Here is an 18444-nt window from a genome sequence, read left to right as displayed (position 1 = left end):
ATAATGATTATTCATGGATGATAAATATCCCTTCTTCCCAACAGCCATATCTTCTCGATGACAGGCTAAATATTGTAATTGGAAGACGTGGTAAAAAAAAGCGCTAACTGCAACTAGATAAAATGGATGTGATGGTCTAGTTACCCACTTGGTAACGTGTCCTGCCACCTTCAAAAGAAAACATTTATGTTTGAGTATTAAGTGTTTCCAGTGTGAACTGTAGTTTCTCCCTAAATGGCACCATATTCCCTATTTAGTACAATCCTTTTGACTAGGGCCCATAGGGAATAGGGTGCCATTTGGGACATAGCCTGTGACCACCTCCCTCACTCTTTCTCACTACCTGCTATAGTTGTAGTAATCCATGTTGTTCAGGCTTTGGACTGAAACTGTTAATCAACGGAGCTCTGCTGCTCAGCCATGTTTCCCATACAGTGTTTCTGTTGAAAGTGAGCAGTACTCTCACAAATATAAGTAAGACTTATTTTACAGCATGGTTTAAGCTGATATGGTTTTAACTAATAAACAATGTGGTAACAATGAACACTTTCTGGTACTGTCTGGTACTTCCCTAATATAATATATGTTACTGTTTTGTTATAGATGGACAAAATCTAATTTGAGATTTTGACTAAACAAAAACCCTGATTGGTCATCTCTTTTCTTTAGGGGCGCCCTATTGGACGATGCTGGAGAAGATGGAGAAGAGGCTACATGCTGTACCTGCTGCCAACACAGTCAAGTTTCGCTGTGCTGCCGGGGGCAATCCACGTCCTAAGATGCGCTGGCTGAAGAACAGCCGACCATTCCGACAGGAGGACCGCATGGGCGGGTACAAGGTACGAGAGAGAACCCCGCACTGCAGCATGCTGGGACATGGAGTTTCTCATGACTAGCGCATTGAAATTAGTCTATAATCAAATGTTTCATTCAAGTTTACTTTTGTGACTGTTTAGAAAGGACTTTCAATGCATTTTTCTGCGTCTTGATTTTGAGGCAGACTGTTGCCCTTCCATTTTGGCTCTACTGCTACTTCAGTTGAGCTGCGCAGCCTAGTTAAAGTTTACGGTGTGGCTGTGGAGCCGACTTTCTGTACCCCTTTTCCCGACATCTAAAGGTCCTGAAGCTTCTTCACATGTGCAGGATTCTCTACTTTACGCACGGTCTCTGACGAATGTTGCTTGTTTAATAAAGTTGATCAAAGTCTGCAAGAACACACCATGAAAGTATACAACATAACCAAATATAATCGCATAACGTTACTGTAATACAAAAAACACTACCTCTTTTCTTAAGAGATTTTAGGATGATTGTGCGAATGTTTGCGTCTTTCTTTCGAATAGTTCAACTCAGCGTGCACCACTGAACAAAATATGTGCTTTGATCAACAAAAAAACAACACTGTAGGATACTTCGAAACCATGTCAATAACTAGGGCTCGGAATTGCCAGGGACCTCACAATATGATGTTATCACGATACTTAGGTGCCGATATGTGTTGTGATTCTCATGATTCGATTCAATGTTCCAAACATATTGCCCACCATATGTCTGCTGCAGAGGTACAAGACAGAGCCATGAAAAAACGATCAGTCAAGGAAATAAGTGCTGAAAACGAATTAGCTCCCTATTTAAAAAAAAAAAAAAAAGATTGAAAATAAGAAAAAATGTTTTGGTGCAGGTACAGCCAACTAAGTCAAAAATAATATTGAGATATTGTCAAAATGATACGATACAATATGTCATAAAAAATAATATCCCGATATGTAACTATCTTTCCCCCCCCCATGACAATCGATAACTCAAGAAGATCTAGATGAATATCCCCATGAAACTGGTTCAGATCAAATGGTTGAAATGCAGGTGCGGCATGGAAGATTCACCGGTAAAACGTTATCATTCACGATTGGCAGTGAGAAATGTGAAGGGATGGTGACCCAAAAAAATTGGTGTGTAAGGTAAAGCCAGTGATTTGGATCATCAGCTCTGGGGAAAAGGGATCCGGCGGGACGGGACGGTTACCTATGGATCCGCAGCCTCGGCCTAAAGTTGAACAGAAGGGACCAGTCTATGTTCTAAGAAACCATGCACTTCGCCCAACTGCTGTTTGCACATTCTGCAAACTCAAACAATGTAAACACAATAATGTAACAAACAAACAATGTAAATCCAGCCGCTGTGTCCAATTTCAAAAAGGCTTTATGGCTAAAGCACACCATGCGATTATGTTAACTTGTTATGGCTGCAATCCCTATTATGGGATAAGTGTCATCAACAACCGCTGAATAGCATAGCGCTACATACAATCAATATTACTATAAATATTTATATTCATGAAATCACAAGTGCAATATAGGAAAACACAGCTTAGCCTTTTGTTAATCTACCTGTCGTGTCAGATTTTGAAATTATGCTTTACAGCAAAAGCAATCCAAGCGTTTGTAAGTTTATCGGTCGCACGATAAAACATTAAGTACACTTAGCATCAAGTAGCTCGGTCACAAATCAGAAAAGCAATCAAATTAATCGTTTACCTTTGATCTTCGGATGTTTTCACTCACGAGACTCCCAGTTACAGAACAAATGTTCCTTTTGTTCCATAAAGATTATTTTTAGATCCAAAATACCTCCATTTGTTTGTCGCGTTATGTTCAGAAATCCACAGGAAAGAGCGGTCACGACAACGCAAGACGAAAATTCCAAATAGTTTCCGTAATGTCCACAGAAACATGTCAAACGTTTTTTATAATCAATCCTCAGGTTGTTTTTAAAATATATAATCGATCATATATCAACCGCAAATGTCTTTCACAATAGGAGAGGGGAAAACGTCTGCCCAAATTCTGTTGCGCGATTTAAACTCATGTGACCACTTGACGCAAAATAAAAGCCTGAAACTATGTCTGAAGACTGACACCTTGAGGAAGCGATAGGAAAAGGAATCTGGTTCATATCCCTTTAAATCCAGCAAAGGTTGGCTATGGAACATGGAGTTTTCAAAATAGAAGCCACTTCCTGTTTTGATTTTCCTCAGGGTTTTGCCTGCAATATCAGTTCTGTTATACTCAGACAATATTTTGACAGTTTTGGAAACTTCAGAGTTTTCTATTCAATACTAATAATAATATGCATATATTAGCGACTGAGGAGTGTCCGTTTACAATGGGCACCTTTTCATCCAAGCGACTTAATACTGCCCCTGCAGCCGTAAAAAGTTAAGTCGGCGCCTAGCCACAGAAAACCATACAGCCATTTTCCAACCAAGGAGAGCTGTCACAAAAGTTAAAATTAATCACTTACCTTTGATTATCTTCATCTGATGGCACTCCCAGGTCTCCATGTTAGACAAATGTTTGTTTTGTTCTATAAATGTAATCTTTATGTCCAAATACCTCCTTTTTGTTCGCACGTTTAGTCCAGTAATCCAAATGCACAAAGTGCGGGCACAAAGTCCAGACGAAAAGTCAAAAAATGTCCATTAAAGTTCGTAGAAACATGTCAAACGATGTGTATATAATCCATCTTTAGGATATTTTTTATCATAAATCTTCAATAATACTTAGAAAAATTATTTATAGAAATAGCATTTTAAATGCTCACTTACCTTTGATGATCTTCATCAGAATGCATTCCCAGGAATCCCAGTTCCACCATAAATGTTTGGTTTTGTTCGATGATGTCCATCAGTTATGTCCAAATATCTTCTTTTGTTAGGGCGTTTGGTAAACAAATCCAAAAGCGCGTTCAGGTCGTGCGTTCGGCGCGTCGGACGAAAAGTTCAAATGGTTCCGTTACAGACCATAGAAACATGCCAAACTAAGTATGGAATCAATCTTTAGGATGTTTTTAACATAAAACTTAATTAATGTTCCAACCGGACAATTCCTTCGTCTGTACAAATGAAGTGGAACGTACAGTGGGGCAAAAAAAGTATTTAGTCAGCCACCAATTGTGCAAGTTCTCCCACTTAAAAAGATGAGGCCTGTAATTTTCATCATAGGTACACTTCAACTATGACAGACAAAATGAGAAGAAAAATTATCTAGAAAATCACATTGTAGGATTTTTAATGAATTTATTTCCAAATATGGTGGAAAATAAGTATTTGGTCAATAACAAAAGTTTATCTCAATACTTTGTTAAATACCCTTTGTTGGCAATGACAGAGGTCAAACGTTTTCTGTAAGTTTTCACAAGGTTTTCACACACTGTTGCTGGTATTTTGGCCCATTCCTCCACGCAGATCTCCTCTAGAGCAGTGATGTTTTGGGGCTGTTGCTGGGCAACACGGACTTTCAACTCCCTCCAAAGATTTTCTATGGGGTTGAGATCTGGAGACTGGCTAGGCCACTCCAGGACCTTGAAATGCTTCTTACGAAGCCACTCCTTCGTTGCCTGGGCAGTGTGATCATTGTCATGCTGAAAGACCCAGCCATGTTTCATCTTCAATGCCCTTGCTGATGGAAGGAGGTTTTCACTCAAAATCTCACATACATGGCCCCATTTATTTTTTCCTTTACACGGATCATTCGTCCTGGTCCCTTTGCAGAAAAACAGCCCCAAAGCATGGTGTTTCCCCATGCTTCACAGTAGGTATGGTGTTCTTTGGATGAAACTCAGCATTCTTTGTCCTCCAAACACGACGAGTTGAGTTTTTACCAAAAAGTTATATTTTGGTTTCATCTGACCATATGACATTCTCCCAATCTTCTTCTGGATCATCCAAATGCTCTCTAGCAAACTTCAGACGGGCCTGGACATGTACTGGCTTAAGCAGGGGGACACATATGGCACTGAAGGATTTGAGTCCCTGGCGGCGTAGTGTGTTACTGATGGTAGGCTTTGTTACTTTGGTCCCAGCTCTCTGCAGGTTATTCACTAGGTCCCCCTGTGTGGTTCAGGGATTTTTGCTCACCGTTCTTGTGATCATTTTGACCCCACGGGGTGAGATCTTGCGTGGGGCCCCAGATCGAGTGAGATTATCAGTGGTCTTCTATGTCTTACATTTCCTAATAATTGCTCCCACAGTTGATTTCTTCAAACCAAGCTGCTTACCTATTGCAGATACAGTCTTCCCAGCCTGGTGCAGGTCTACAATTTTGTTTCTGGTGTCCTTTGACAGCTCTTTGGTCTTGGCCATAGTGGAGTTTGGAGTGTGACTGTTTGAGGTTGTGGACTTTTATACAGTCTTTTATACTGATAACAAGTTCAAACAGGTGCTATTAATACAGGTAACGAGTGGAGGACAGAGGAGCCTCTTAAAGAAGAAGTTACAGGTCTGTGAGAGCCTGAAATCTTGCTTGTTTGTAGGTGACCAAATACTTATTTTCCACCATAATTTGCAAATAAATTCATTACAAATCCTACAATGTGATTTTCTGGATTTTTTTTTCTCATTTTGTCTGTCATAGTTGAAGTGTACCTATGATGAAAATTACAGGCCTCATCTTTTTAAGTGGGAGAACTTGCACAATTGGTGGCTGACTAAATACTTTTTTGCCCCACTGTAGCTACCTTTCATGTGAGCGCGCCAGACGGAGGCTGTGGCACTCTGCCAGACCACTCACTCAAAGAGCACTTATGAGCCCCTCCTTTAGAGTAGAATCCTCAAAACAGGTTCTAAATACTGTTGACATCTAGTGGAAGCCTTGGGTAGTGAAACATAACTAATATCACCCTGTATCTTAAATGGGGGCTGAGTTGAAAAACTACAAACCTCCAATTTCCCACTTCCTGGTTGGATTTTTTCTCAGGTTTTTGCCTGCCATATGAGTTCTGTTATACTCACAGACATCATTCAAACAGTTTTAGAAACTTCAGAGTGTTTTCTATCCAATACTAATAATTATATGCATTAGCATCTGGCACCTACAGATTAGGAGGCAGTTCACTCTGTGCACGCTATTCATCCAAAAGTGAAAATGCTGCCCCCTATCCCAAAAAATGTTAACACTGTGTCCAAAGAAGGGCCAGATGTATACAGAATGGTGTCGTCTGCGTAGAGGTCAATGAAATAATCACCCGCAGCAAGAGCAACATCATTGATATATACAGAGAAGAGTCGGTTCATCTTCCAACAGGATAACGACCCTAAGCACACTGCCAAGACAACGCAGGGGTAGCTTCGGGAGAAGTCTCTGAATGTCCTTGAACCCGATCAAACATCTCTGGAGAGACCTGAAAATAGCTGTGCAGCGACTCTCCCCATCCAACCTGACAGAGCTTGAGATGATCTGCAGAGAAGAATGGGAGAAACTCACCAAATAGAGGTGTGCCAAGCTTGTAGCGTCATACCCAATAGACTCGAGGATGCAATTGCTGCCAAAGGTGCTACAACACAGTACTGAGTAAAGGGTCTGAATACTTATGTAAATGTGGTATATATAAATTAGCACAAATTTCTGTAAACTGTTTTTGTTTTTATGGGGTATTGTTTGTAGATCGATGAAGAAAGAAAACAATTTAATACACTTTAGAATAAGGTTGTAACGTAACAAAATGTGGAAAAAGTCAAGGGGTCTGAATGCTTTCCGAAAGCACTGTATATAAAAATGCTTCCGCTGAATACGATAATACGATTGGGGAATCATCCAATCTATTGAAATCAAATCAAACATTTTTTAAAGTGCAATTAAAAGTCACATTACACTTTGCAGTGATGGATTCATTTGTAAGTTATCTATTGTGTTGGGATGTAATAGGGAAGGAAAAAGTGTGACACATGTAGTTAATGGGTGATAGTTTACGAGGAAACACAGCCATCTCTTCATGGGAAGTTCCGGAGAATGTTTCCCCTTGGCTTTAATTCTGCAGAAAGTCTCATTCTAATAAACACGGTATTCAGTCAAACACTTTCTCCTCACTATCTTTAGTGACAGTTCTGTAAACACACACAAACACGCACACACACACACATACTGCACGCACACACACACACACACACATACACACAAACACACTCCAATTGACTTGTCCATGCAAAACAAGTGCCCTAATAAAAGACAGAATTTCTAGTGTTTTCTCTGTAAGTAGTAAAAAGTAGAATATTTAGAATCTACAGGGTTTTCACTAGTGTTCTAAGGAGTAGAGGTGGTAAGTAGTAGCTTAGGGAGAGCACAGTGAAATTCCTTGGGTGGGGGTAGCAGCTCACCTTAGGACCAGTCTGTCACTCCCTGTAATATTGTTTTTCACCATGATGCGCTCGTGAGAATAGACCTGACTGCCCGTCACTCACTGAGCCTCCTCACTTACTCTCTCTGGCCTTCCATCAATCCGCAGTTTGCATTGGTTTGGATGTTCCTTTGTGAGATTCACATTAATGGGTTGGATTTCCCTTTCAGGTGCGTCACCAGCACTGGACCCTGATCATGGAGAGTGTGGTTCCATCCGACAAGGGCAACTACACTTGCCTGGTGGAGAACGCATATGGCACCATCAACCACACCTACACCCTGGATGTAGTGGGTGAGTACTGCACTGGGCCTGCCTGGGATAGAGGGAGGGATGGGGGGGTTAATAATAACATCTGCAATTTGACAACTTGTTGGCTCCGGGATTTGAACCAGCAACTTTTTGGTTACTGGCCTAATGGTCTAACCTCGAGGCTACCTGCCGACTCCAACTAAACGTTACTTGTTTGGGCCAGCATTAAGGGATTCTCACAGAGGGTGTTGGGGACGGGGTGGGGTTGAGGGTTATTGCTGGCTGTTTGATCCCCAGGTGCATGCTACTACGCTGTATGTAAGTACAGAGAAGGAATGCTGCCTAGATGTGCCAGGTCTGTTTCTATGGGCAGAATTGATGCATGTATTGTATGTAGGCAGGGCCCTGGCCCAATAAAAAATCAAATCAAATTTGATTTGTCAAATGCGCCCAATACAACAGGTGTAGTAGGCCTTTCCCGTGAAATGCTTACTTACAAGCCCTTAACAATGCAGTTCAAGAAATAGAGGTAAGAAAATATTTACTAAATAAACTAAAATAAAAAGTAAGACCATAAAATAATAATAACGAGGCTATATACAGGTACCGGTACCGAGTCAATGTGCGGGGGTACAGGTTAGTTGCGGTAATTTGTACATGTAGTGACTGCATAGATAATAACCAGCGAGTAGCAGCAGTGTAAAAGCAAAGGGTGGGGGTCAATGTAAATAGTCTGGATGGCTATTTCATTAATTGTTCAGCAGTCTGATGGCTTAGGGGTAGAAGCTGTTAATTGGACCGAGACTTGGAGCTCCGGTACCGCTTGCCATGCAGTAGCAGAGAGAACAGTCTATGACTTGGGAGACTGCAGTCTTTGACAATGTTTTGCTCCTTAGTCACAATAGTCTGATTCACACCAAGACAAGCCAAACTGTACTGTGCTTGCCTGGTTACGCATCAGCCGCATTTTTTGGAAACTCGCGGGAAAATACATTGTGAAAAGAAAATATCCAAGCCAGCCCAGTACTGTTCGGGTTGGCCCAACACTGTGAATCCAGCAAACCTTCGGTTGGACATAAGGGACCATTGATGTGACTGTTAGAGGAGTTGGAGAGGGACAGTGGGAGTACATGCTGCGGAGCACTTGGGGCACTTGGGGCACTGAGCAAATTTCTGGTCTTCTTGAACGTTGTTAAAATTCTGTGCAACCTTCAGCTCACGTTTACTGTGAACACTGAGGCTGTACCTGCTTTAAGTTTCAGTTTTAAGAGTGGGCAAGTAGGTTACTGTGGCTCCATCAAAAACAATGGATAAAATGCATCCCATAACATTTTAACATGGAAATAGTTGTTCTATCATTTATTTTTTTATTTCACCTTTATTTAACCAAGTAGGCTAGTTGAGAACAAGTTCTCATTTGCAACTGCGACCTGGCCAAGATAAAGCATAGCAGTGTGAACAGACAACACAGAGTTACACATGGAGTAAACAATTAACAAGTCAATAACACAGTAGAAAAAAAAGAGAGTCTATATACATTGTGTGCAAAAGGCATGAGGAGGTAGGCGAATAATTACTATTTTGCAGATTAACACTGGAGTGATAAATGATCAGATGGTCATGTACAGGTAGAGATATTGGTGTGCAAAAGAGCGGAAAAGTAAATAAATATAAACAGAATGGGGATGAGGTAAAATTTGGTGGGCTATTTACCGATAGACTATGTACAGCTGCAGCGATCAGTTAGCTGCTCAGATAGCAGATGTTTGAAGTTGGTGAGGGAGATAAAAGTCTCCAACTTCAGCGATTTTTGCAATTCGTTCCAGTCACAGGCAGCAGAGAACTGGAACGAAAGGCGGCCAAATGAGGTGTTGGCTTTAGGGATGATCAGTGAGATACACCTGCTGGAGCGCGTGCTACGGGTGGGTGTTGCCATCGTGACCAGTGAACTGAGATAAGGCGGAGCTTTACCTAGCATGGACTTGTAGATGACCTGGAGCCAGTGGGTCTGGCGACGAATATGTAGCGAGGGCCAGCCGACTAGAGCATACGGGTCGCAGTGGTGGGTGGTATAAGGTGCTTTAGTAACAAAACGGATGGCACTGTGATAGACTGCATCCAGTTTGCTGAGTAGAGTGTTGGAAGCTTTTTTGTAGATGACATCGCCGAAGTCGAGGATCGGTAGGATAGTCAGTTTTACTAGGGTAAGTTTGGCGGCGTGAGTGAAGGAGGCTTTGTTGCGAAATAGAAAGCCGACTATAGATTTGATTTTAGATTGGAGATGTTTGATATGAGTCTGGAAGGAGAGTTTACAGTCTAGCCAGACACCTAGGTACTTATAGATGTCCACATATTCAACGTCGTTCATTCATCCTTTAGTAGCAGCCAATGTGTGATGTTCAATGTAGACCTTTGACTTTTGAAAAAAACATTCAGAGCTTGACATTAAACTGTTAATCCACTTGTCCTTCAGACAAGGTGACTGAAAATGTTGTGTTTGATACAAGAAACCACTTTACAAAATAAAATGCATTATTATTCGCATACCATTATTACAGAGAATTAATGCTACCCTCTGCCTATTGGCTACTTAGCTTATTCAAGCCTGTCTCAAAATACAACACTGCCCCTTTAAGACAAACAAAATGCTCTTTACCTGACTTGCTTTTTAAAGAATTTGAGAAATGTACACATTTTGTGCTCTCGTAGGAAGCAACCACTTACCTATTTCTGACTGCAAATTATCTATAACTGGGCTCACTAACTAGCAAAGGATATTAACAAAATGTGTGCACACGAGGCTACATAAAGCTCTCGCTTTGATTTCAAAACAAGTGCATCTACTCACGACTGCTCATGCTGTAGAACAGTCCAGTTCAAAGTGAACGGCCCAGATCCATATATGGCAATGGTCTATGTGATATAATCCTACTGCAGCTCTGATTGGTTATGCTGCACGAGTGTCAATGCAATAAAATCCTACTCCAATGCGTTCTGCCTACATCCAATTATCTTGCATAGTTAGTTTTGCATACTAAGTCTTTCATAGTTTGTTTTGTTATGGTATTTTGCATTGAAAGTGGCTAATATTGTCACAGTAAAGGGACATGTTGATAGTGTTAAATAACAGGGACAAGTCTACAAAGTTGAGTGAAGATCATTCACGTTGAGTGAAGTTCATTCTCGCATGCGCGCAGCTTAGAGGGAACATTGGTCAGCAGTATTACAAAGGGACAAAGCAAGTTCAAACCTAACTCACTCAACCCCTTTACTCTGACCTTTGGAGCAAACAAGACTAGAGTGTGTGTGTTGTGTTCAATGTATTATGTAGAGCACTGGTCATCTTGCTAAATAAACTAGCAGGAGGGTGGGGGAGAAGAGGGGGTTAAATCAGAGGGGTTGGGTTAGTCAAATGTCAGATAAATGTGTGTACACTATATATATTGCGTGCCTGTGTGTGTTTTTGCCTGCTGAGTTATTCAACAATCTACTCTTATGAATATGGGTCTGTGTCCCAGACTGAGACCCATCTCTCTCTCTCTCTCTGTGTGTGTGTGTGTCATGGAAAGAGCATGTGTTCCTAATATTTTGACTGGTACTGTATATACAGTACCAGTCAAACATTTGGACACACCTACTCATTCAAGGGTTTTTCTTTACATTGTAGAATAGTAGTGAAGACATCACAACTATGAAATAACACAAAGAATCATGTAGTAACCTAAAAAACCCTGAAAGAGTATACAGTGTCTTGCGAAAGTATTCGGCCCCCTTGAACTTTGCGACCTTTTGCCACATTTCAGGCTTCAAACATAAAGATATAAAACTGTATTTGGGACACAATCATGAAGTGGAACGACATTTATTGGATATTTCAAACTTTTTTAACAAATCAAAAACTGACAAATTGGGCGTGCAAAATTATTCAGCCCCTTTACTTTCAGTGCAGCAAACTCTCTCCAGAAGTTCAGTGAGGATCTCTGAATGATCCAATGTTGACCTAAATGACTAATGATGATAAATACAATCCACCTGTGTGTAATCAAGTCTCCGTATAAATGCACCGGCACTGTGATAGTCTCAGAGGTCCGTTAAAAGCGCAGAGAGCATCATGAAGAACAAGGAACACACCAGGCAGGTCCGAGATACTGTTGTGAAGAAGTTTAAAGCCGGATTTGGATACAAAAAGATTTCCCAAGCTTTAAACATCCCAAGGAGCACTGTGCAAGCGATAATATTGAAATGGAAGGAGTATCAGACCACTGCAAATCTACCAAGACCTGGCCGTCCCTCTAAACTTTCAGCTCATACAAGGAGAAGACTGATCAGAGATGCAGCCAAGAGGCCCATGATCACTCTGGATGAACTGCAGAGATCTACAGCTGAGGTGGGAGACTCTGTCCATAGGACAACAATCAGTCGTATATTGCACAAATCTGGCCTATATGGAAGAGTGGCAAGAAGAAAGCCATTTCTTAAAGATATCCATAAAAAGTGTCGTTTAAAGTTTGCCACAAGCCACCTGGGAGACACACCAAACACGTGGAAGAAGGTGCTCTGGTCAGATGAAACCAAAATTGAACTTTTTGGCAACAATGCAAAACGTTATGTTTGGCGTAAAAGCAACACAGCTGAACACACCATCCCCACTGTCAAACATGGTGGTGGCAGCATCATGGATTGGGCCTGCTTTTCTTCAGCAGGGACAGGGAAGATGGTTAAAATTGATGGGAAGATGGATGGAGCCAAATACAGGACCATTCTAGAAGAAAACCTGATGGAGTCTGCAAAAGACCTGAGACTGGGACGGAGATTTGTCTTCCAACAAGACAATGATCCAAAACATAAAGCAAAATCTACAATGGAATGGTTCAAAAATAAACATATCCAGGTGTTAGAATGGCCAAGTCAAAGTCCAGACCTGAATCCAATCGAGAATCTGTGGAAAGAACTGAAAACTGCTGTTCACAAATGCTCTCTATCCAACCTCACTGAGCTCGAGCTGTTTTGCAAGGAGGAATGGGAAAAAATGTCAGTCTCTCGGTGTGCAAAACTGATAGAGACATACCCCAAGCGACTTACAGCTGTAATCGCAGCAAAAGGTGGCGCTACAAAGTATTAACTTAAGTGGTTAAGGGGGCTGAATAGTTTTGCACGCCCAATTTTTCAGTTTTTGATTTGTTAAAAAAGTTTGAAATATCCAATAAATGTCGTTCCACTACATGATTGTGTCGCACTTGTTGTTGATTCTTCACAAAAAAATACAGTTTTATATCTTTATGTTTGAAGCCTGAAATGTGGCAAAAGGTCGCAAAGTTCAAGGGGGCCGAATACTTTCGCAAGGCACTGTATATATATTTTTTATGACAGTTATTTTATTTTCATGACAGTCTTCATCCATAACTGTCATGCATTCATCCTGCAACACTAACTCAAAAAAGTTATTGGACACTGTAAAATCCATGCAGAAAAAGAACACCTCCTCCCCGCTGCCCACTGCACTGAAGATAGGAAACACTGTCGCCACTGATAAATCCACCATAATTGAGAATTTCAAGAAGCATTTTTCTACGGCTGGCCATGCTTTCCACCTGGCTACTCCTACCCTGGTCAACAGCACTGCACCCCCCACAGCAACTCGCCCAAGCCTTCCCCATTTCTCCTTCTCCCAAATCCAGTCAGCTGATGTTCTGAAAGATTTGCAAAATCTGGACCCCTACAAATCAGCCGGGCTAGACAATCTGGACCCTTTCTTTCTAAAATGATCTGCCGAAATTGTTGCTACCCCTATTACTAGCCTGTTCAACCTCTCTTTCGTGTCGTCTGAGATTCCCAAAGATTGGAAAGCAGCTGCGGTCATCCCCCTCTTCAAAGGGGGGGACACTCTTGACCCAAACTGCTACAGACCTATATCTATCCTACCTTGCCTTTCTAAGGACTTTGAAAGCCAAGTCAACAAACAGATTACCGACCATTTCGAATCTCACCATACCTTCTCTGCTATGCAATCTGGTTTCAGAGCTGGTCATGGGTGCACCTCAGCCACGCTCAAGGTCCTAAACAATATCTTAACCTCCATCGATAAGAAACATTACTGTGCAGCCGTATTCATTGATCTGGCCAAGGCTTTTGACTCTGTCAATCACCACATCCTCATCGGCAGACTCGACAGCCTTGGTTTCTCAAATGATTGCCTCGCCTGGTTCACCAACTACTTCTCTGATAGAGTTCAGTGTGTCAAATCGGAGGGTCTGCTGTCCGGACCTCTGGCAGTCTCCATGGGGGTGCCACAGGGTTCAATTCTTGGACCGACTCTGTATACATCAGCTCACCAGCTCTTGCTGCTGGTGAGTCTCTGATCCACCTCTACGCAGACGACACCATTCTGTATACTTCTGGCCCTTCTTTGGACACTGTGTTAACAACCCTCCAGGAAAGCTTCAATGCCATACAACTCTCCTTCCGTGGCCTCCAATTGCTCTTAAATACAAGTAAAACTAAATGCATGCTCTTCAACCGATCGCTGCCTGCACCTGCCCGCCTGTCCAACATCTCTATTCTGGACGGCTCTGACTTAGAATACGTGGACAACTACAAATACCTAGGTGTCTGGTTAGACCGTCAACTCTCCTTCCAGACCCACATCAAACATCTCCAATCCAAAGTTAAATCTAGAATTGGCTTCCTATTTCGCAACTAAGCCTTCACTCATGCTGCCAAACATACCCTTGTAAAACTGACCATCCTACCAATCCTCGACTTCGGCGATGTCATTTACAAAATAGCCTCCAATACCCTACTCAACAAATTAGATGCAGTCTATCACAGTGCAATCCGTTTTGTCACCAAAGCCCCATATACTACCCACCATTGCGACCTGTACGCTCTCGTTGGCTGGCCCTTGCTTCATACTCGTCGCCAAACCCACTGGCTCCATGTCATCTACAAGACCCTGCTAGGTAAAGTCTCCCCTTATCTCAGCTCGCTGGTCACCATAGCATCACCCACCTGTAGCACGCGCTCCAGCAGGTACATCTCTCTGGTCACCCCCAAAACCAATTATTTATTTGGCCGCCTCTCCTTCCAGTTTTCTGCTGCCAATGACTGGAACGAACTACAAAAATCTCTGAAACTGGAAACACTTATCTCCCTCACTAGCTTTAAGCACCAACTGTCAGAGCAGCTCACAGATTACTGCACCTGTACATAGCCCACCTATAATTTAGCCCAAACAACTACCTCTTTCCTTACTGTATTTATTTTATTTATTTATTTATTTTGCTCCTTTGCACCCCATTGTTTTTATTTCTACTTTGTACATTCTTCCACTGCAAAAAAAAATTCTGTCAGGGTCTCCATGGTAATAAAGGGCAATGTTCACAAAACTATTAAACAAGAGATGGAATCCTGAGTGTAAATACCCTCAAATACCTCACTGTTGTAGCCTCCAGATGCGCGCACACACACACACTCACTCTCGCCCTTCCAGGCCCCCTTGCTATGGGATTAACTAAAGCTCTCCTTCAGACTCTCTCTGTTTCTGTTTTTTGTTCTGTTTTATTGCTCAGCAGTAAACCCTTTTTATGTCCGGCTCCAGACTAACCCCCCCCCACAACCTCTTGCTTAATTTTACTGAATTTTACTGTTTAATAGAGTGTGAGAAGGGGTGGAGACAGAAAGAGAGATGGAGGGGGAGAGAGTGTCTGGAAGGCAGTTCTTATCGTGCTTTTGGGCCCAAATGACCAACAGGATCAGACATTAAAAACAAAGCTAGACACGCCTTTTCTGGCTGAAACTGTCCACGGGCACGGGGGAGGGCCTCCCAGACAAACACACATACATGCAGTGCACACACACACTCACTCACAGCCTGCTCACCCACAGGGGTACCCAGTCACCCCGCGGGCACTTTGTTTATGTCCAGCCCCCTCCACTTTTCTTTCACTCCTTCTTCACTTTCTTCCCCTGGTCCGGGCCTGGCCCTATCCCCCTCCGATCAACAACCCCTCCCTGACCCCCAGGGCCCTGTGTGTCAAGCCGCCAGGCTACCCAGAGTTTAGTGGTGCAGCTTAGACGCCACAGAAGTCTGTCCCTTTCCTCAACTCCAACTCCCAGCAGCCGTACTTTATTAATGACTTAATTGATAAATAGATTTTTGTATTTGATTCGGGTGAGTGGATCGGGATAATAAAAGGGCAGAGCGGGTGTGTGTGTGTACAGTATGTGTCAGGTCTTGTTCTCTCCATAAATGCAAGGATAGCATGGTGTCTATAACATATATGGATAGTACGTCATAGTCACCATGCTATCCATGCAGTTATGGATAGATCCACACCTGACATATGCTATACATGCAAACAACCATATATTTCACAGAAACACTCAAGTCACAAACATACATTTCACAGAAACACTCGAGTCAGTGTGGTCAGAGAGCAGACTGGTGAATAAGTCATCAGTTGCAACGCCAAGCAGCCATCAAGACTACATGATGACTTCAGGCAAGTTCCACATGAGTCCGCTAAACCACTAACACACATGCACGCGCACACATACACACACATACGCATACATGCACAAACACACACACGCGAGGGATGGAAGGAGGAGGGTAGAGAGACAATAAACACGGCGAGTCCAAGGAATGAGGAGGGAGAGTGAGAGGAGGGAGGGGTGGGAATCATCTGATCTGACAGAGAGAGAGTAGCCATTTGGCCTTCTGATGGACAGAGGAACAGATGAAGATTACTAGTGGCAAAACTCTTGACAGACTGACACACAGTGTATGAAAGTTGTCTCTCTACCTTTCTTTTTTATTCACCCTCTTCACCCCTCTTTCTTTCTCTTTTCACTCTGTCTGTTGAGCTCCCTTTATTCGCTATATTATTTTCCCACCCCTCCTCTCTTTTCTCTGCCACCCACTTATAAGCCCTCATTCTTCTTCATTCTAAGTCCGCCTTTTTCCATCTACGTAACATTGCAAAAATCAGAAACTTTCTGTCCAAAAATGATGCAGAAAAATTAATCCATGCTTTTGTCACTTCTAGGTTAGACTACTGCAATGCTCTACTTTCCGGCTACCCGGATAAAGCACTAAATAAACTTCAGTTAGTGCTAAATACGGCTGCTAGAATCCTGACTAGAACCAAAAAATTTGATCATATTACTCCAGTGCTAGCCTCCCTACACTGGCTACCTGTCAAGGCAAGGGCTGATTTCAAGGTTTTACTGCTAACCAACAAAGCATTACATGGGCTTGTTCCTACCTATCTCTCTGATTTGGTCCTGCCGTACATACCTACACGTACGCTACGGTCACAAGACGCAGGCCTCCTAATTGTCCCTAGAATTTCTAAGCAAACAGCTAGAGGCAGGGCTTTCTCCTATAGAGCTCCATTTTTATGGAACGGTCTGCCTACCCATGTCAGAGACGCAAACTCGGTCTCAACCTTTAAGTCTTTACTGAAGACTCATCTCTTCAGTGGGTCATATGATTGAGTGTAGTCTGGCCCAGGAGTGGGAAGGTGAACGGAAAGGCTCTGGAGCAACGAACCGCCCTTGCTGTCTCTGCCTGGCCGGTTCCCTTCTTTCCACTGGGATTCTCTGCCTCTAACCCTATTACAGGGGCTGAGTCACTGGCTTACTGGGGCTCTTTCATACCGTCCCTGGGAGGGGTGTGTCACTTGAGTGGGTTGAGTCACTGATGTGATCTTCCTGTCTGGGTTTTGATTTGATTTGATTCTTTAACTCATCCAGTTCCCCTCAGGCCTCAAACCACCCCACCTGACTCTCCGAACCCTCACCCCCAAGTATTCTGTGCTCGTTTTCAGTTCCTTAGACAAAGTGAAGTCTGTGTCCTAATGCTTATTCCTAAGGTACCCAGTGGTGATCTAGCTTAGTTGATCAATTGGCTGTCATTAATATTAGAAATACAAATCTGTCTTTTACCAAGGGGTGTATCGGTCAAGGTTGGGGTTTTAAATGGCCAATGGCGATGTCTCATGCACAAACTAACTCACCATAACACATCTCCCCTTTTCTCTCTCCATCTTAGAACGGTCCCCTCATAGACCCATTCTCCAGGCAGGGCTGCCAGCCAACACCAGTGTGAATGTAGGGGAGGACGCACGCTTCGTGTGTAAGGTGTACAGTGATGCTCAGCCCCACATCCAGTGGCTGCAGCACATCCAGAAGAATGGTAGTCGCACCGGCCCAGATGGACACCCCTACGTCCGTGTACTGAAGGTACGTTCCAGCCCTCCCTGGCCCCTCATTGGCTGTTTTGACCTGATCAGTGAAAATGATTGGTTCCTCTTTCTTGTGACATCTGATTACCTGATTGACACTCTCAGTTTTTCACGTATTCTTTTTCTTCAAAGTGTAGGCTAATCATTTTTTTGTTTTCAGGTAACTTTTTTGCCATTTATAAAAACAGCATTTTTGTTACTATCACATCTGTCTCTCTCCTTTACGAAGAATAATAAATATCCCTTTTCCCTCTATACTACTGGAACACTGGCTGTATTCCTGTCTGGGTGGCGGCTCCTGTAACCTCCTTTCCCTGCACTGGGGTGCTGATGTGATAGTAACAGGCCTGTGTTTTGTTTTGTCCCCCTGCTGCCGTGTACGTGTGTGTGTTTGGTTGTTTGTGTATGCGTGCACATGTGTGTGTGTGCGTGTTGCTCACACACCTCAGCGCTCAGGCATCAATAGCTCGGATGTGGAGGTGCTCACGCTCACCAACGTAACTGAGGAGGACGCCGGAGAGTATACCTGTAAAGTCTCCAATTATATAGGGGAGGTCAACCAGTCGGGCTGGCTGACGGTCATCCCAGGTAACCGCTGACCCCTGATCCTTGACCTCTGTTGACCACCTCCCGTGTGGTCTCTTTGGGCCTGTCACTGACCCGGTTCGGTGTGGTGGTCTTAGTTCTTGCTGGGTTGTGGACTGACTGATCCTTTCTACTGTAACTACTGACTGTGACTGTACAGCCATGGAAATGCCTACTGTACCTGCACACT

At 42.9% G+C, this 18444-nt stretch overlaps 1 protein-coding gene across 2 annotated transcripts in view; it reads left to right on the top strand.

Moving 5' to 3' along the window:
- The window catches only part of LOC139368301 (fibroblast growth factor receptor 2-like), a 95504-nt gene that overhangs the window by 38651 nt on the left and 38409 nt on the right, over window positions 1-18444 (top strand). Inside the window, exons 5-8 of one of the 2 annotated variants that reach the window (XM_071107048.1) lie at window positions 670-839; window positions 7341-7464; window positions 17477-17667; window positions 18119-18257. In XM_071107048.1, the coding sequence (XP_070963149.1) occupies window positions 670-839; window positions 7341-7464; window positions 17477-17667; window positions 18119-18257 (624 nt within the window). The remainder of the gene's footprint in view (window positions 1-669; window positions 840-7340; window positions 7465-17476; window positions 17668-18118; window positions 18258-18444) is intronic. The other variant, XM_071107047.1, reaches the window with a different exon arrangement.

The sequence above is a fragment of the Oncorhynchus clarkii genome, chromosome 16, assembly GCF_045791955.1.
Source record: "Oncorhynchus clarkii lewisi isolate Uvic-CL-2024 chromosome 16, UVic_Ocla_1.0, whole genome shotgun sequence".
Lineage (NCBI taxonomy): Eukaryota > Metazoa > Chordata > Actinopteri > Salmoniformes > Salmonidae > Oncorhynchus > Oncorhynchus clarkii.
Note: the sequence above shows the minus strand (reverse complement) of the source record. Positions and strands in the feature narration are given on the sequence as shown.